General features: G+C 32.0%; 3 protein-coding genes across 3 annotated transcripts; 2 read left to right on the top strand and 1 right to left on the bottom strand.

The window, feature by feature from the left end:
- The first annotated feature begins 485 nt into the window (after positions 1–485).
- Positions 486–4,670, top strand: LOC125856911 (fumarylacetoacetase-like). Its single transcript, XM_049536573.1, has 14 exons — positions 486–759; positions 1,977–2,055; positions 2,152–2,210; positions 2,287–2,411; positions 2,517–2,591; positions 2,685–2,760; positions 2,837–2,936; positions 3,022–3,081; positions 3,179–3,249; positions 3,316–3,378; positions 3,470–3,534; positions 3,682–3,778; positions 3,891–4,016; positions 4,443–4,670. Exons 1-14 carry the CDS (start codon positions 556–558, stop codon positions 4,503–4,505), a joined length of 1,263 nt encoding a protein of 420 aa, XP_049392530.1. The 5' UTR covers positions 486–555; the 3' UTR covers positions 4,506–4,670.
- A 2,632-nt stretch (positions 4,671–7,302) lies between these two features.
- On the top strand, positions 7,303–8,727 carry LOC125856937 (BAG family molecular chaperone regulator 5, mitochondrial-like). The gene is made up of 2 exons (XM_049536597.1): positions 7,303–7,652; positions 8,294–8,727. Exons 1-2 carry the CDS (start codon positions 7,353–7,355, stop codon positions 8,636–8,638), a joined length of 645 nt encoding a protein of 214 aa, XP_049392554.1. The 5' UTR covers positions 7,303–7,352; the 3' UTR covers positions 8,639–8,727.
- A 5,264-nt stretch (positions 8,728–13,991) lies between these two features.
- Positions 13,992–18,398, bottom strand: LOC125856928 (rho GDP-dissociation inhibitor 1-like). The gene is made up of 5 exons (XM_049536589.1): positions 17,746–18,398; positions 16,895–16,961; positions 15,411–15,629; positions 15,186–15,310; positions 13,992–14,376 (listed from the first exon to the last, which is right to left on the bottom strand). Exons 1-5 carry the CDS (start codon positions 17,986–17,988, stop codon positions 14,299–14,301), a joined length of 732 nt encoding a protein of 243 aa, XP_049392546.1. The 5' UTR covers positions 17,989–18,398; the 3' UTR covers positions 13,992–14,298.
- Between the last annotated feature and the right edge of the window lie 2,221 nt (positions 18,399–20,619).

The following is a 20,619-nucleotide window of genomic DNA, read 5'->3' as shown; positions in this document are numbered from 1 at the left end:
TAATTATAGTCGATAGCGAAATCGCAATTTTATTTCTAAAATAAGTCTAACAAACAAGTGTCATATTCGATCATGACTTCAACTCGAGCCACCATAGCCTCTCGTGGATCTTGTCATAGGCAAAATATTGGCATTACACAACCATTTAAACACTAGAATTATGATCTATTCATGTTTCTATTCAAGTTTTAGAAAAACTTTTCCGTGTTTTCAAGTCCCACTCTATTCACGCTTCATATTTGAACTCGTTAATAAAAATTATTTGAATTCGTTAATAAAAATTCTGACGATGTCACTGTATACGTGCAACGACAAATCGTATACACACTATAGTTCAGGTCAGCAATAATTTCACTGAATTTGTCTCATGCTTCACATTTATCAAACTAGCACTGTGATTCTTATTTTATTCATTCATGGTGTATTTCAATAAATTATGTAATCTTCTTCAATTCCACTATAAAAATTCTTGTATAATTCAACCTCCATTATTGTTTCTTCTACTCTGTTTTCAATTTTAGCCGGAGCTTAAAACAGTGCGGTTTTCCGATAAGTATGGGATTGAAATCGTTCGTTGAAGTTCAATCGGATTCCCAATTTCCGACCGAGAACCTTCCGTACGGTGTTTTCAGGCCTGCGCAGGATTTTGAGCCTAGAATTGGTGTCGCCATTGGTGATTACGTTCTGGATCTCTCCGTTATTGCTTCCGCCGGTCTATTTGACGGTCCTCTTCTCAAAAATTCCGATTGTTTCAATCAGGTTTCTCAAATTTCTTCACTTCTTCCGGTTTAACAACCTACTCAGTTTCATTTTACTTGGCATGTTGACTTCACCCATCCCTTGAGAAACAATTAGGTGTGTAGTGTACTAAACTTGCTTTATTAATGATATTTTAGAATTCTAAATTTGAGTACTACTACTATATGTAGTTCTTCTTTCGATTTTCAATTTGTTTGTCTGATTTTGACTTAACATGTAACTTAAAAGAGAAAAACACTTTTAAATCTTATATGGTTTTAAACTAATTAAGATATGTTGAATGTACCAAAATATCCTTAATTTTGTGGTCTTAAACTGTCGCGTTGAAAGTGGTCTTAAATGTGTCACGTTGAAAGTGGTTTTAAACATACAAAATTGAAAGTTGAAATTAAAGAGTTGTCAAAAATGAAAATAGACTAAAAAAGGAAGTTGGACAAACAAATTGAGATGGAGGAAATATTACTTTATATAGTTATTTAAGACTAAATGTAGTAGGGAGAATAAGTACTTAAAATGAACAAGTAAAAATGAAATATATTAGTGCTTCAACGTGTTTTGAAAAAAATGTGTTTTTTTCTCGAATCACCTTTGAAACCTTAGCCAAGCACAAATTGCTGCTCTAATATTGGGTAAAAGTGTATTTCAAATTGTTTAACCAAAGAGAAACGGTTAGTCATAAAATCTGAATTTTCAAAGAATGTGAATAAGAATCATAAAATTTGTGAAATAGGAATCAGGTCACACATGTGGGAATCAGAATTTGATATGTGAGGAAAAAATAGGAAGGGATTCTTCAAGTTTGCTAGTCGTGGTGTTAGAGCCAACTTACAAGCAGTTCGATGAAAATGTGAAAATGTTGATGCAAAGTTAGCCAAATAGAACTTATCATCAATCACTTCCGGTAGCAACTTCACTTTGTTGTTTATTTATAGAAAAAAACACATTTTCGAAAAATATAAATCACCTGTCTTTCTTGTAATAAAATCACCTGTCTTTCTTGTAATATACTCTACAAGAGAACACAATTGTTAACCATTTTAGTGTTGTAGATAGATATTGTTGGTACTTGAAACTTAAGACTTCGAAGTACTATTCATTTTGGCGATCTCATGTATTACGAGACTAAATCTTGCTTTCTTAATTGTCTTCCGTTTTGTTTCATTGAATTTTGGATTGGAAGCCAGAGTTGGTATTGATTTTTCTCATCGATGGTGCAGTCTAATCTCAACAAGTTCCTGGAACTGGGACGTCCTGCATGGAAGGAAGCTCGTGCTACATTACAAAAGCTATTGTCTGGTCTGCACTTTCTTTAGTTACTTTTTGCATCTGTCTGAAGTTCACTATATTCTCTGCCAGAAGAAAGTTATGTTTTCGACTTATTCCTTTGTATAGATACTGAACCAATATTGCGTGACGATGCATTTCTGAGGCAAAAAGCTCTTCAGCCTATGGTAGGACGTTTTCAAATTCATCAATGTGTAATAGAGGGCTCTATTCGTGTTGGTCTGCTGATATGTAGTTTTGTAGGACAATGCGGAAATGCTTCTTCCTGTTGCAGTTGGAGACTATACTGACTTTTATTCAAACATAAATCATGCCACGAATTGTGGGCTCATGTTTCGTGGCTCTGAGAACCCAATCAAACCAAACTGGTATAAGACAAATGATTAAGCCAGAATTCGTTATCCCAATTTCTAAAGCACTCTATTCTTCCTTTATATGTTCTTTACTCAATGTGATTATTAACTTACTGTCAGGTTTTGTCTTCCTATTGCATACCATGGACGTGCCTCATCTATTGTTGTATCGGGCACTGACATTATAAGACCAAGGTGAGACATATTCTCCAATAAAGATTGAGAGAATCTCAGACAGATGTTAGTTGGATTTCTTCTCATCTTTACCATAGTCATATTTCTATGTAGAGGACAGGATCGTCCCAAAGGGAACTCACCACCATATTTTGGACCATCTCGTAAAATGGACTTTGAGCTAGAAATGGTAAGAGTCCTTATGACTGTTACAGTAACACTAGTTTAGACTGCCTTTTCAATAACTTTCTGATTTGTGGTTGAAGGCTGCTGTAGTTGGGCCTGGAAATGAACTCGGAAAGCCTATAGATGTTAATGAAGCTGCAGATCACATATTTGGCCTCGTCTTGATGAATGATTGGAGTGGTATATGCATGATATATTTCGTATTGTTTCTACTTCATCAGCTTTAAATGTTGATAACATACTAACTAGACGTCGAGCTTTGCAGCTAGAGATATCCAGGGCTGGGAATGTGTACCTCTCGGTCCCTTTCTTGGGAAGAGCTTCGGTAAGGAATTCTGTGCTTGCTAGTTTCATTGCTCGCATGATTTACAAAAGATAAAAAGTTCTTCCCTCTAATTATACGGTAACAAATGTTGTATCAGGCACAACTATATCGCCTTGGATTGTGACTTTAGATGCTCTGGAACCATTTGTTTGTGATGGTCCAAAGCAGGTAGCTTTATTACTTTAGTCACCACAGAAAATACGCCATTAAATACTAAGACATTTTACATTGCAGAATCCCCCTCCCTTACCATATCTCGCGGAGAAGGAATCCAGAAACTACGACATAGAGTTGGAGGTATTCTAGATTTTCTGCTAAATGTTGTTGGCTGCATGAGTATCTAATAGTGCTATATAATTCCTTAATGTGGATTTCCTTCTGCTTAAAGGTTTTCATTAAACCTGCTGGACAAGAACACTCCTATGCTGTCACGAAAAGCAACTTCAAGCACTTGTAAGAATTCAGTCTCCACCACTGTCATTCTCGTGATCATAGAGTCCAAAGTAGTTATGTTATTGCATTGTTAATATTGTCTTGGTTTCCCCTTAAACCAGCTTGAGGTAGAGATTTAGAAACATTATTTCTTTCTTGGTGGTATAGATATTGGACAATTTCGCAACAACTTGCTCACCATACTGTCAACGGTTGCAACCTAAGGCCCGGTGATCTTCTTGGATCCGGGACTATGAGTGGACCTGTAAGATTTTGAAGTCTTCCGGTTTTCCTTGTTCTTGTCTTCTTAAGTCAAGTTTTAGAAGGTGCTTCTTATGTTGGTCTTGTGAAGTAATGCCTAATATTCCGTCGTCCAGGAACCAGGAACTTATGGAAGCCTTCTTGAGCTAACGTGGAACGGAACAACACCTCTGTCTTTAGGTGGAGTTACTCGTGTATTCATTGAAGATGGAGATGAAGTTATTTTCACCGGGTGTTGTAAGGTTAGATATACTGATATTTTTTTGTTTGATATAATCAGTAAGCTCCTTTTCATAAGCCTATTATATCCATCACCTAATTGCTGGGATTGAAATTACCCGACATTAACAATGCAAACATGGGACAATTATAACTAAGACAATAAATATACTAAAAAGAGTCGATTGACCGATTCACTAATATAACAGAGAGCATAAAAATATGGATTAGACATGTAAATTTCAGAACTACCACTACATTCAGGGCATTACAAATTGCTTGTTTATACAAAATGAAAACATTAAACGAGCTAACTCCTTTATCTTTTCTTGTTTTCGAAGTTTCATTTCCTATCTTAGATCACCTATCATCAAAAGTAAGCAATTCTTGAATTTGTAGTTGATTGGGCATTGCAAATTGATGAGGACTTGATTCATTATTGTATGCAGGGAAATGGCTATACAGTTGGTTTCGGAAAATGCTCTGGTAAAATTCTTCCATCACCATACTGAGAACATGAATTCGTTAGCCCAATCCAGTCCTCTTCAATCTCGTCGAAATAAAACTAGGAGGATACTAGCAAACTTGTGCACAAAATTGTTGGACTTGTAACATGTAACGCGAACTATATATGCAGTATCACCAATTCGAGCAATAAAACTATTCGATTGTGGAAATATGTCTTGGCTCCTGGCAGTATGTTCTTATTTTCTGTTGTCATATTATGTTTTTCTCCTTCCAACATTGAGGCCAACAACAGGGAACGGATTTAGTGGGTTGGTTACTGGTTCACGTGAACTCAATAGCTTTTGTTCAAATCTCATAGATATATTAAGAAATATCTATGAATATTTGATAGTGAGCCTGATTATTAGTGTAGCTAGTATTCACTTGATGTCATTGTAGAAATCATAAACTTTAAATTTTGAATCTGCTTCGATTTATGAAAGATGGAACTACTCATTGTCAAAGGAAACTGGTTTCATATACTAAGGCTAAGACTATTGCCATTTTTTTTAGCAAACTCTTAGTAGGTTTATAAATTTACAGAAGCAAACTGCTCTTCCAATGTTCATATAGACGTAAAAATTACGCACATCATGTACTCATTCCTTACTAATTTGATACATATATTATGTATGAATGAGTATTTTTACTAAAATTGGGTACTCCAAACAAAATGTTAAAAATAATCGACAAACTTGAAAATGAAAAAAAATCTCATAAAGAACTATTTAACAATATTTAGATCTTGTCTAACTCAAATTTAAACTAATCCAATCAACAAGTTCTGAATATTGGGTCGATGTCAAGGTTAGACCGGGGGTTTGATCTCAAAGGTCGGGGTCAAGTTCCTAATCAGGCTTGGGTCAGTCGGTACAAAGGTCCAGGTCCTTGTTAATATTTGCCTAAGCTATACTTAAATACTCGTGGAGCAATATTTTCTCCTTAATAATCAACCACCAGAAAATAAGTTAAAAAACCATTTATTTTAAGAAGAAAAATTCTGTAAAAGCATTTTCCTTCATAAAAAGCACAGCTCTAAAGGGTTGTTCACTTGTTTGGTATCTAGTTTGGAGTTGAATTATACCGTTATTAAATCCTGCATGAGTAATACCATATGTGATAGTTGGTTCGAAGATACGTTATTCATGTAAAAATCAATATGCTATTATTTGATTTATAATTTAGAAACTAATATAACTAATATATATATATATACTAGATATAGGACCCCGTGCTAGCACGGGGCCCAATATATATTATTTGTTTATTTTAATTTATGTCATATTATGGAATTTGAGAAGTTATTGAAATTTTTATATGATTTTAAAAATATTTTAAATTTTTAGCTATTGTGATTTGTAGTACTTTTTTTTAACATAATTTTGAAAATAATATTTATTACTTTGTTTGTTCTAATTTATGTGACACACGCAGAATTTCAAATATTAACCATTTTTTATATGTCTCTTTAATATATTAAGTTGTTAATTATTGTATTTTATAGTACATTTTGAACCTAATTTTTTAATAATATATGTTATTTGCCATGTCCCAATTTATGTGGCATTAATTGATAGATTTGTTGGAGTCGAGAGATTTATTTTGTTAATTANTTTTAACATAAAATTTCCAATGTTTTAAAATTAAAAATAAATGTTAAAAATTAAAATAAAAATGGAGGCAATAATTATTTTATTAAAGAAAAATATGTGTAGAAAAAGTAGAAGTAGATGAAGTTACTTTAGTTCATCTTTTTGGTGGGCCTCAATGTACAATTTCTATAGCTTTTAGTCCAACTCTTTAGTGCAATGTTGGTCCTCCAAACTCCCATTTCTAAATAAGAGTAAAATAAAATATAAAAGAGTTAAAAAAGAAAAAATAAGTGATTTAAGAAAATTATATAAATAACATTAATGATGAGATGAAGATTAAGAAAAAACGTCAAATAAATTAGTAGTATTGATGATGATAAAAGTTAAATAAATTATTTTTTCTATGATTTAAATTTTTAACATAAAATTTCCAATCTTTTAAAATTAAAAATAAATGTTAAAAATTAAAATAAAAATCGAGGCAATAATTATTTTAAAGAAAAATATAACCAAAATTGTCAGGAAATTAATTCTTCATGTGGGTTGTTGTATATGTAGAAAGGTACGTGTACAATTAATGAGGCACAATTAATTTTATAGTACAATTTGAAATGCTTTGTGTACAACATGGTAGTGCCATGTTCGTGCTTTAAAGTGTCAATTCTAATAAGGAGCAAAATGAGTAATAATAATAATTCTAATAAGGAGTAATGAACAATAATAATAATTGCAATGTTAGTCCTTGGTGTTAGTCCTTCTATTAATGTATAATTGCAATGTTAGTCCTTCTATTAATGTACAATTCTTTTTGCACATTGTACAACTAATTAATGCAGTCAAAAGTTAATGTACAAAATTGTATGCATGTTATACAAGAGTATTAATGCAGTGTTGGTCCTTTCCAACTCCCACTTCTATATAAGGATAATATATATATAGTGTGTTAGATAAAATTCATATACAGAAAAAGCAACCGACAGCCACAGGCCCCCACCTATGTATGGAAAAGCCAGAAAACAAGACGTTAAAGTAAAATTAAAAAGGAAAAAAAGAAAAAGAAGAGGGGTCCCCAAACGGTCCCTATGCGCAACACCCGCCAAAAAGTATGATCTCAAACACTAATAAATATAGTTCTTCAACATTTATCCCCTCTTCTTTCCTCTTTTCAGAATTAGTTGAGTTAGTAAATTTCAAATTTCTTTTTTCTTTCTAAATAAATTTAATTAAATTAGTAAATTTCGAACTACTGTACTAATAGCTATGAAGGCTTCTCGTAGAACTAGCTATTACTCTTCTGTCGGTGCTGGTGCTGGTGCTGGTGTTGGTGCTTCTACAGTTACCTATTTTGCGGAAAATGACCAATCTACCCCGAAGATTATCCAAATTCCGATTCAGTCCCCGCCGGAAAATAATGAACTTCGGAAACCGTCGGCTCCGATCGGAAAGGCTGCTGTTAAGATACAGTCAGCTTACAGATCTCACGTAGTTCGAAACCTTGTAAAGAAGATCTCAGCCGTCAATTCTGAAGCCAATTATTTACAGCGTCTTATCCAACGGCAGGTATTGACTGATTAATTATTTACTTCTATCACTTTATTATTGCTCTCTAAAATTTTCGGATTTTGAATTAGTAGATGCAGTAAAAATAAATGAAAATTTTGAATAAATATATATGTTCCGAACAATTTCAGTTTATTTTAGTTCATATACTCTGAAATAAAGTGACGGATTTAGAATTTTTAAGCTAGTAATTGTAGTTGCAAATTGATGAAATGTTGCCATTATGTATATCTTTTGCGATGCTGTTATTTTCTTTTCGATCCTGCTTTGATTTCAATTTTTTTGAGTTAAGGATCTGTTGTAAACAACCTCTGGGTAGGGTAAGGTCTGCTTATGTCCTCCCCTCCTCATACCCACTTGTGAAATTACACTGAGTATATTATTGTGGTCAGATACCGCCTAAACCTCGCATCCCTCATGATTTGTGAACGAAATTTGATCATGGCCTTTTGCTTTGTATCTTGCAAGTGTACTGTTATATTTTTCTTGCAAACATGTTTTGTTTTCGTTTCTTTTGAAACGAATGTGTATTAGAAACAATCTCTCTACCCCACAAAGGTAGGAGTAAGGTCTACATACATCCTATCCTCCTCAAATCCCACTAAAATCACGTTTGTAACATGTCACTTGTTGATAAACAGGACACAGTTGACGCTGTAAGGTCCAGTGAACGAGAGAGAATCAGGATGAACGAGGCACTAATGAATCTTCTATTGAGATTAGACTCAGTTCCAGGAATTGATCCAACAGTCAGGGAGCTGAGACGAGATCTGAGTCGCCGGATTGTAGGGCTGCAAGAGATACTAGATGCTGTTTCTGACACTAAAATTCAAAACTGGGATGGATTTCTAATGGATTGGGATGATGTTGTAGAGAGGATGGAAATGGATGTATGCAAAGAGAGAGGTGGCGGCGATGAACTAGAGACGTTTTGTGCTGAGCATTTGGGATTTCGATGCCTACAAAGGTTTCTCCGCGATCAATGATCTTAATATGTTAATATGTATATCTATATCAATATCTATACATGTATCTGAATTTGTAATCTTATTGTATATGACTTCTCTTGCCTTTTTGCCTTCTCTCTGTGCTTATAACCTATGTTGCTCAAACTCTCCAAAATACTATCGCATCTGTGCTTGATTCTCCAAAAATGCACTCCTACACACATCCATCAATCGACATTTTCTGAAGAGTTTGAGCAACATAGCTAATAACATATGGTAACATTTTCTTTCTATATGTTTAATGGAAACTTTGATCTAAAATTCTTTCCTGCACTAGGAAACTTTTTAAAGTCTTCATGATGTAGACCACAACATAGACATAACTTTTTATGGTTAATGTCTTCAGAACATTTTTCTATTGTAAAATTTGCAGAAAATACTAACACTGATCTGATGAGAAAAAAGAAAGATGAATGTATGAAGAAAATGAACTTGTTAAGTGTCGTGACTTAAAAGGTTGATGAACCCATCTAGTACCACCAAGGTTGTGGTGGATGGATTGGATCCCTCAACCCTTGATCAGAGATCTCGGATTTGAGCCCTGGTAAGGAAAAAATTGTGATAGTTAATGTTTCACCTCATATGAACTATACCCAATGAGAATCCAAATTACTCTGGGCCTCAATGCGGGTACCCTACACTGGATGGGAAATTTTTTTAAAAAAGCATTACCATAGGAAGAAAGCGAAGAGTGTGGTCCTTATCTTGTTTTTGTCGGCCTGATTCTCTATGGCAGGAACGTGTTTGATTGGATGGAGATATAAATATATAGAAAGTGTGCAGTTAGGGTGCTTGTAAATCACTTAGTAGCCTAGCTCGGCCCTAGCAATGCCCAAAAGTTTGATGCCTTTCTATGTCTAGCAGCTAGTGAATCCTGCCAAGTATTGAAATTGGACTGGATATTTCCTCTATCCATGAGAAGGGTTTAAATGGCGACCAAACTCCTCTTTTCTAGATATCAAACGGTCTGAGGGACGTCGATTCTCTAGATTTTCTGGCTTCCTTTGCCCTTCAACCGGTCACTCTTTTAGTTCCCAAAATATATATAATTCAGAATCTTTTTAAGCGCTTTATCACAAAAGTGACCAAGCTAGTAGATAATGATATGATTATTTAGCCGGTAAGCTAGCAAGCTTACGAAATGAAGGAAGAGGAGATCCTTGTATTATAAGTTGAAAGCGAAGTTGATTGTCCAGGTGTTGGTAATTACTATATATTAAAAGTCTATATAAGATACAAAAGGCAAAATATGAGAAAATTCAAGTTAAATTCTGAATTCACCTATGTAACAGTTAACATATAATAGTACTCTAACAAAAGCATATGCAGTTCATTTCAATGAAGTAAAATCAGTTCTTATTATTGAAACACTCGTCTACATCATTTTAGCAGTTGATATTTCTTTCAAAGTGAATATAACATGATAAACTAGCCCCTTCAAACAACCATTTGTTTTCTCTTAGCTTGATTTCTCTACATGACTTGATACAACAGAGAACTTACATATGCAAAATGAGACATGTTTTACACAGAGCTGCAGCTACATTTGCATTGTGACAAACAATTCTTGCAATCCGAAAGCCTCGGGTAAGTACCTTTGCAATCACACTTGTTTATGCATTTTGAACGCGACGTTCCACACCACAAGCACTTGGCCATGCAGCGCATAATAGGCGCGCATTTTGGACAGTCGATTTTTATGTGATTCACTATGCAATTTCTGCATCCATTACCATCTGTAGGACAACCAAAACTAGGCAAAATGATTATGTCACACACTATTATTAGAATTATCAAACACTCAAAGAGTAGTGTCTTTGTTAGTCTCTTTCCCTTTCCCATTTGTCTCTTGTATACAAATGTCTTTGCTTAAAGACACCCTTTTTGTGACTTGTGATGAGAGGGTGACTAGAGGGAAGAGATCTATCTATAGAGGGTAGTCAATGTTGAGTGTTTGTTTAACACAATTGGTATCAGAGTAGATTCATCTCAATTTTTGTTATCCGATATTGGACTCCCATATTAAAAAAATTGTCCATGCTTTAAATGTATAGTCTTTGACCGGGTGCGCAATACAAAATAAATGTGAGAATTCCAATGAATACGGGAGGGTATGGGTTTGGGTTGAAGAGTTCTGCTTCGATGTTTACATCAAATCAACTACATGTGACATGTTTTTACATTAATATTCACTTTATTAAGTCAATTACTAGTTATTACTCCCTCTGTTTTTAGTTACTTTTCCACTTTTTCTTTTTTTGTTCTCCTTATTTACTTGTCCATTTTGATAAATCAAGAAATGACAAAAAATTTTTACCTATTATACCCTCAATTAATTAGTTTGAAAAATGTAGAACTTTTTGAAAATCTTAAATTTTTAATTCATCTACTTCATGATTAATAGGGATAAAATGATAAACTCTCTATGTCAATCATTATTTTATTAATAGTTATGTCAATTCAAAGATAATCAAGTAATTAAAATCAGAAAAATTATAAGTTAAATTGATTTGAGCTAAATACCAAATACTAACCTTTTCCCTAGTTGTTAGATAGAATTCATATTTTGGCACAGATTTTAACTTAAAATTTATCAGTCTCTGGTCTTGGTCTTTATGAGCATTTAAGTAAATTTTAATGTGCATTGCAGTTAAAAGTTGGCTGTGTCTTGGTTTCCTCAATAGTGCCTCATCTACTTGTTGCTCTATACTTGCTCCTCTTACTCTTCATGGACTAAAGGCGTCTACGTGACACTATTTGATTGGACATGAAATTCGAAAGAATAAGTTTTTATAAAAATATTTTATCTAAAATATTCTATTACTTTTTCTGTCCAATAATACTTGTCCACGGTTGACTTTACATATTTCTTAAGAATTTATAAATAGAACAATAATTTTATTATATCACTCTTTGAATATAATAAATACAATGTCTTGAAAAATATAATAGAGAAATGACAATAATTAATAAAAAGGTTAAATTAAGAACTAAATGTAAAATTATCCATTAATTTCATAAAGTGAACAAATATTGTTGAATATCTCAAAATAGTATAGTGAATAACTATTATTGGACAGACNAATACGGGAGGGGTATGAGTTTGGGTTGAAGGGTTCTGCTTCAATGTTTACATCAAATCAAATACATATAACATGTTTATTACATTAATATTCACTTTACTAAGTCAATTACTAGTTATTATTTCCTCTGTTTCTAATTACTTTTCCACTTTTTCTTGTTTAGTTATCCTTAATTACTTGTTCATTTTGATAAATCAAGAAAGGACAATTTTTTTTACCTATTATATCCTCAATTAATTACTTTGAAAAAGGTAGAACTTTTTAAAAATTTTAAGTTTTTAATTCATCTACTTCATGATTAATAGAGATAAAATGGTAAACTCACTATGTCAATCATTATTTTATTACTAATAGATATGTTAATTCAAAGATGAACAAGTAATTAAGGTCAGAAGGAGTATAAGTTAAATTGATTTGACGTAAATACCGAATACTAACTTTTTCCCTAGTTGTTAGACAGAATTCATATTTTGGCACAGATTTTAACTTAAAATTTATCACTCTCTGGTCTTGGTCTTTATGAGCATTTAAGTTCAATTTAATGTACATTGCAGTTAAAAGTTGGCTGTGTCTTGGTTTCCTCAATAGTGCCTCATCTCCTTGTTGCTCTATACTTGCCCCTCTTACTCTTCAAGGACTAAAGGAATCTACGTGACACTATTTGATCGGACATGAAATTTGAAAGAATAAGTTTTTTAAAAAATATTTTATCTAAAATATCCTATTACTTTTTCTATCCGATAATACTTGTCTATTATTATTTTGCATATTTCTTAAGAATTTATAAATAGAAGAATAATTTTACTATATCATTCTTTGAATATAATAAATATAATGTCTTAAAAAATATAATAGAGAAATAACAATAATTAATGAAAAGGTTAAATTAAGAACTAAGTGTAAAATTATCCATTGATTTCATAAAGTGAACAAATATTGTTGGACATCCCAAAATAATATAGTGAATAACTATTATTGGACGAATAAAATATTTTATTCACTCACTAATAATTTTCTGTCCTATTTTAATGGTCACTTTAGTTTTAAGAAATTATCCCAATACAAGTAGTATCACTTTTAAGACCAATGTTGCAACTATTTCCAACTATAAAGAAAGTCTTTTTTTAATATTTTCTCAATTTTTTTACAAAATATGTAATAAGTAAAGATAATTTAATAAATTATATTTTGTATATTTTTTTAATGAGCATGAAATAGCTAAATCGATAATTAAATGAGATGGTGAGAGCAATTCTTATCATCATTTTTTTCCATTTAAAATTGGAGATTAGTATTAAAGATAATTTAATAAATTATATTTTATATTTTTTTTTTAATGAGCTTGAAAGAGTTAAATCGACAATTAAAATGAGATGATAAGAGTAATTTTTATCATCATTTTTTTTCATTTAAAATAGAAAATACTAAGCAAGAGATCACAAATTTAAAAACTCAAATAGTCAATCAACCAAGCTACTAATATTCTCGGCTCCTCGTTAGGTTGGAGAAAGGTGGGACTTGTCATGATAAGTATGCTTGGCCAAGTTTATCCACTTATCTAGTAAGGAATTTGAAGTAAAGGAGATGAAAGAGAAAAAAAGACAGATGGACTAATAACTTTTGTTGCCATTCTGAGCAATTATGTCTTTAGTGGTCTTGATTTGAGTAGTTGGTACCCAAAAGAATCAATCTCGAATTTTCTTATTTATCTTTCCTTCTTTTATTTTTGGACCCAAATCACTTTGCTATTATCTTATCTTTTGTTTTCTCAAAATTGATTTTAGGCAACAAGACTGTCAAAATAATGGAAATATATCTTCGTCTTTTTTTGCTTCAAATAAAGAAAAGATAAACTAAACAAAAAGTATCTCAATGTACTAAACTCCGTACAAAATTCAGAGAAGAATCGAACCACAAGGATCTATTGTATGCAATCTTAGCCTACATTTTTACAAGAGACTATTTTCATAACCTCCCTAATCACATGACAACAAGTAACAATCGTTACATGGGGTTTACAGACAAGTGTCAATCTTTTGTAGGCTTATAACTCAGAAATGATGAACAATCATGTCAATTCAGTCATGGAAAAGAAAAAGAAAGATGAAAGTTGGGGGGGGGGGGGGGGGGGGGGGGGTTGTTGAACTAGAAAAAGATGCAAGTTACTATAGGCTGAAGAGAAAAGCAGCCAAAGATCCTAAATTGGAAATCTTTAGTTGAAAGGAAAGCAAAAGAATGCAATAAACTTATGACAACTGTAAATGAAAGTTTTTCTATTTCCTTAGAAACAATCTCTTCTTGATTTCTAGACATTCAAAAGGAACCAATCACACCTAAATCACATAAAAAAGAAAGAAGAAAAAAAGAACTCTTGGTTAATCTAATCATTCATAGACAAAGCTCAGCTTTATTTGAATGACACTCACCAAAACAAAAATAAGCTATCATTTCCCCCCTTCCTTTTTCCTCTTTTGAAAAAAACTGACAAAAAATGAAGAACTAAAAAACACATGAAGGTCCCGGGGAAACGATTCGAGCAACAACAGATTTTTTGCTTCATATTGCCTGCCATTCTTTCTTAATATCAAATGTGTAGTTGATCTCCAAATAGCACTTGTTATCATCATCAAGGAACTACAAAGTAAGACCAAAAAAAGGACACAAATTAGTTGATACACATAATAGTGTGTGGGATGAAAGACGTGTCTAGAATGCCACATACTTCAGCTTCAGTTGAATGCCTACATAAAAATGATGCTTTTGAAACCATGACATGACTCTGCTTCATTTGGCATTTTCATAAACCGGTCCTATGATTACTTAAACTTTTACTTGAGCCCACTACCCTCACCAGACCTCACTTGTGGGATTACATTGGATATGTCGTTGTTTCTGGTCCTACGCTTACTTGAAGAGTAGTAGAAAACAACAGACAAAGAAGCTCAAATGGTCCCCTTACTATAAGGTAAAGACAAGGACCATGTGTAATGAACTGCAACATTACTGTCAATCTATCATACTGGAGAAAAGACTGTTCACAAAATTTAATACATGATAAGCGTGCTGATTGTCCTTAAAACTACACCATGACCCTAGTGGACGCTTAAAAAATTAATTTCTGGGGTATACAGGACGTACTCAGTTGGATGGTAGATGAGAATATGCTACAACAACAACATACGTAGTGTAGTCCCACAAAGTGAGGTATGAAGAGGGTACAGTGTACCTAACCTTACCCCTACCTCAGAGGTAGAGTGGTTGTTTCCGATAGACCCTCGGCTCAAGGAAAAACAGTCCAAAGAATTCCAGGATAGGGGAAGTGAAAGCATAACAAATCATTCTGACTAGTAACTACAGAAAAATAATACGATAATCAAAGTACATGAAACAACACACTACTATCAGAGAATATGTTGAAAGCATGAAATGAGAACCATAATCACCTTTGTCCTAGCTGAGTAAGATCCTCTTGCGAAAATGCCAGACGGGGTAGTCTCTTCTGGCATCTCATGTGTATACGGCTCAGTTTGAGGACTAAAGGCCCCAATCATTTCTTTCATGCTGTCCACTTAGATAGGTTTGCGAAAAAAAGTAAAAGATAAATAAATTGTTAGGCCTCACATTGACATTTTACAAAGAGATGGAGATGAAAGGGGCAGTCATAGTACCTTTGATACCAGTTTTCCAAACTGTGTTCGTGTATTTGAGACCTGTCACTATATTATTGTTCACCTGGAACGTGAATTTCAGGTGGTATTTACTCCCTTCTTTCAGGACAAACCATGGACTTTTGGGTTTTCCATCCTCCGGAATTGGGAGAACAATATCAGCTCTACCTGGGGACTTAATTTCAAGGCTCAAGATCTTCACTTCTGGATCGAGTGACTCTACAATTTTAAGCAGCAGAGGCAAGAGTCAGAATTTTCTATCAAACACATGGTTTCGTAGGAGAAATAGAAACGCTTCTTGTATGAAAGGTCACTAAGAATTTACCAGTCTGAAATCCCACGGGGAGAACATTGAATAAACTAATAACAGGAAATTCGAGAAGATAAGTTTCTTGAGTTGTGACATTTTGCACACCACATCATGCAAATGACAGCAACGTTCAGAGAAGAATTTTACATTAATGGCAAACTGAATTACCATGATTTACTAACCGAAACTTAGAATTTCGTGCCATGACTTTTGGGACTAGTATTAACACTAAAGGTAACCAAATTTCTATCTTGTTACCAAATCTATTAATTTTATCCAAAGCAAATCTGTTTCTTAAGATCCTACCAAATGTACCAATTGATCCATCTAATTGAACATATGCCAGTGAAACAAGAACCATTCTATGCCAGTGAAACAAGAACCATTCTATGTACAAATTGCACATAGAAACAAGATCCATCTTTGCTTTTCACAGTCTATAGCATTGTTCAAATTCAACAATTAACAATCAGTAAACTATGCATAAAGAGATTTTAATTTGAAGCATTTGATTACAAGATCTGAAAGATGTGAAAAATTCCACAAGATTTGTGTTTTCCTATATATTTTTGCTAATAACAGTCGTGACTAATCAGCTTACACGGACCTCGACTATTCTACAGTGTATATGCATCCTCTCACCTGCATGGATATGGATATGATTTGAATCTTATTAAGATATTCCAAAATACATTCTTATGTAAGACATATATTTGAATGTTAATAATTTTATCATGCACTGCGCGGACCAAAAGAAAGATCAATGCAGGGAATAAAATAGAAACACCACTAAAAGTTACCTTCCCAAGATTTATTCACAGAAATAAAAAAACTTCAATCTAAAAAATATGTTCTGAAAATAGGAAATCTCATATAACATGATATGCTCTTTCAAGCTGTCATTTTGTAAAAAAGAGGGATAGTCATTGATACCAAAAAGAAAGATTAAACAGGGGTAATGACGAAAATCTACAAAAAGGCAGATGAAAAGCCATAAATTTCAACAACAACAACATACCGAACGAAATCCCACAAGTGGAGTCTAAGGAAGGTGGTATGTATGCAGCCTTACTCCTATCTTATGAGGGTAGAAAAGCCATAAATTTCTAAATGCACATAAATCCATGAAAGTTGATGAAGAAAATCTTGAACCAAAAACAATCAGTTAATTTACCTCCAACAGCATTAATATCCACACTTCCAAGAAGCTGCTCCTTCCATCTTCTCAAACTCTCATCATCCTAAATTCCCAAGGAATGAACATACAAATCATATCTTACAAAAAAAAAACACATATGAAAAAGCACAATTAAGCACCAAGAACATGTTCCTTCCATCGTCTCAAACTCCCATCATCCTAAATTACCAAAAAATGAGCATATAAATCACAGCTTACAAGTAAAAATATATATGAAAAGCATACAATTAAGCACCAAGAACCTGTTCCTTCCATCTTCTCAAACTCCCATCATTATGAATTCCCAAAAAATGAACACACAAATTACAACTTACAAACAAAAAAAAAAACATATGAAAAGCATACAATTAAGCACCAAGAACCTGTTCCTTACACTTTCTCAACCTCTCATCATCATAAATTCCCAAAAAATGAACATACAAATCACATCTTACATACAAAAAAGCATATGAAAAAACATACAATTAAGCACCAAGAACCTGTTCCTTCCATCATAGTCAAACTCTCATCATCCTAAATTCCCAAATAATGAGCATACAAATCACAGCTTACAATCAAAACAACATATGAAAGCATACAATTAAGAACCTTTTCCTTCCGTCTTCTCAAACTCTAGTTCCCAAAAAATGAACATACAAATCACAATCTTACAAGCAAAAAAACATACGAAAAGCATATAATTAACACCAAGAATATGTTCCCTCTGTCATCCTAAATTCCCAAAAACTGAACATACAAATCATATCTTACAAACAAAAACCACATAAAAAACAGACAATTAAGCACCAAGAAAACACAAAGATTCAATCTTTTCAAAGACACCTTACCTTATCTTTCTCAAATTGTTCTTTGAGAGTACATTGAGGACCCAACTCAATCTTATTAGTATTTTCATCTTCATCTTCATCCTCAGTAGTATACATTGAACTTTCACTCATCTGTCTGCTAACTTTATTCTCATGAACCTCATGTTCAATCTCAGAATCAGAATCAGCAATTCCACCTTTCTTTCCCTCACAAACAGGGGCTGATTCCTCTTTGCCCTCCTTGTTTTTGTCATCAAAACCCATACTTTCTAATCTAAAAGTTTTCACTCAGGAATTTTATCAAACAGGTTCTTGACATGAACCAAAAACAAGTTCTTGACAAGAAATTTTACACACAATTTAAAAAGCCTTACCACTTCACGTTAATTTCACTCAACAAGAAGATAATAACAGAACTAGAAAATTCCAAAAAGAAATTCAAGAAACCTAAAAAGAATCAATCTTTATTAAAATACAAGAAGTGGGTCATCATAAAAAATACATATAGATGAAGGAAAAAGTGGTAAAAAGAAAAAAACCGAATACCCAGAAAGGATAAAAGTTGTTAAAGAGGAAAAATACACCAAGAGAAAAATAATAGATGAAAGGGAAATAACAGAGAGAAATGAGGGGTTATTTTGAGGAAGTTAATAAAAGGCGCCATAAAGGAAGTAGTCCTGTGGTGATCCGAATATTTGGAGAAATAATAATAATAATTAATTTGATCGACTATATAAACAGACACTCAAATTAAGCATCAAGTATAAGAAAGTATATTTAGATATATTATATGGATAAATTTTAAGAATTACATAGTTTTAATATGAAATTACAATGTATACCTCTTTAGTTTGTAATTACATTAATCCCTTAAAAAGCAACACAAATCGAATACATAATATGTAGCTTGGATACATTATAACATAAATCGAATACATAATATATAGTTCGGATATATTAAAAACTAGCTCGGATACATAATATGTAGTTCGGATACATTATAAAATAAATCGGATACATAATATGTAGCTCGAATACATTAAATATTGACTCGGATACATTAATATGTAGCTCAAATACATTAAAGAAATAAGAGATTTTAGAGGTTTTTAGAAATAGAAAGGGATATTGGAAATAAGGAAAACATAAGACGTGTATTTCAGTAATTTTTTCATATTAATTTGATGTCGATTGATATTTAAATATTTTAATTTTTACTCACGATGTCTCGTGGACACTCGATACTAATGTGACATTAATCTTATTATTTAATAACTCCTAATAAATTATTTAAATTATCTTATAATATAGTCATATTATATTATTGTAGTTTGATGTAAGTGGACAAAACCGTTACTTTTAACTTTTTCTGGTCGTTGTTTATAGATTCACATGCAAAGCTAGACTGGATTTAGATTGGGACACTTGTCTTTTTCTTTCTTTTACTTTTTGAAAATAAAGTTATAATCAAATTAAAGGCATAATAATTTCAATACATAAACATGATTATAGTAATATTTAGACATTTCAACTCATCAACATTTTAATTTATAAAATGATTATTTAGATATTTTTAAAAAATTATATGTCACGTTAGGCTAGGAAGTCTATGAGAAAATAGCAAATTGTTAATAATGAGTATCAAAATTTGAATCATTTAACTTCATACCCTAAATAGCAAATAATTGTTCTTACATTTCTACAATTTACAAATTTTATTTCTATTTTATTTTTACAACTTCAGTAGAAACAAAACAGTGTTCAAGATCTGTAGTGTTATTAATTATGGTTTCCATTTGTCATTTACCATGAAACATATTAATTTATTATATCATTTAATGAGTAGATTTGACACTTCATGTGACCCTTTTATGAATTTTCACGTGAATTTCAATTTGGGATAATTTTGTCTATACCATTTGTAATCTACATTAATTTTGTATACGATTTTATCCTACACTAACATGCTCCCTTCGTATTATTTGTTGTATTTTTCTTTTATATATTTTTTAATCACAAATTATCTATCGTGCTTTCTAAAATAGTTATTTCAAATTATTTATTATTTATTATTTAGAAGTTCAAAATAAAATTAATTATTTTGTTCGCAAGACATTGCTTTGAAGACTATACAAACACCTCAATTGTATTATGAGATGGTGTTACAATTATTTAAATATCAATAAAGGGTAAATTAGTTAAAAGCACCTCTTAATTAATATTTTTCAAGACACATGTAAAAAAAAATCACGACAAATATATTGAGATAGAGAAAATATTAACTAGGAGTTTTTTTTTTTTGGAGGGGAGGGGGTCTATTTTACCCTTATTTATGTGTTAAAATATAACATTTTTCATTAAATATTTACTCTATTAAGGTAGATATTTTGTAATTTTAAAGAGAAATTACTAGTAAAAGTAAAATGAGAAAAAATAACTAATTTTGTTTTGAACATTTAAAATAAGAATAACAAATAATTTATTAAGACAATTTTTTAAAATCACAATAGATAATTTAAGGGGACAAAATGAAGTAAATAATTTCGTTTTGGGGGGTCATTTTGCATTTAAAGTGAATAATTACTTAGTTTGGTGACAATTAATTTCAGTCTTTTCAAAGGAGAAATATCTATGAAATCAATTGTAATATAGCTTACAAAAAGTTTATTTTCGTTTATTACGAGCTTATAAGAAGTTTTTATGATGAAAGGAAGTGGAGGTTTGTTATAATCAGTGAAATATTATTATCGTTAGTTTTGAAATTCGACAAAAGTGTTATAACCAATTCGATACAAAACAACTCAAAAGATTAAAAAATATCATTAATTTTTTCATGCTTGTTTGAAAAGTAATTGATAACCACTTTTTTTAAAAAAAAAAAAAAAAACTTATAAG

The sequence above is a fragment of the Solanum stenotomum genome, chromosome 2 (assembly GCF_019186545.1).
Source record: "Solanum stenotomum isolate F172 chromosome 2, ASM1918654v1, whole genome shotgun sequence".
Lineage (NCBI taxonomy): Eukaryota > Viridiplantae > Streptophyta > Magnoliopsida > Solanales > Solanaceae > Solanum > Solanum stenotomum.
Note: the sequence above shows the minus strand (reverse complement) of the source record. Positions and strands in the feature narration are given on the sequence as shown.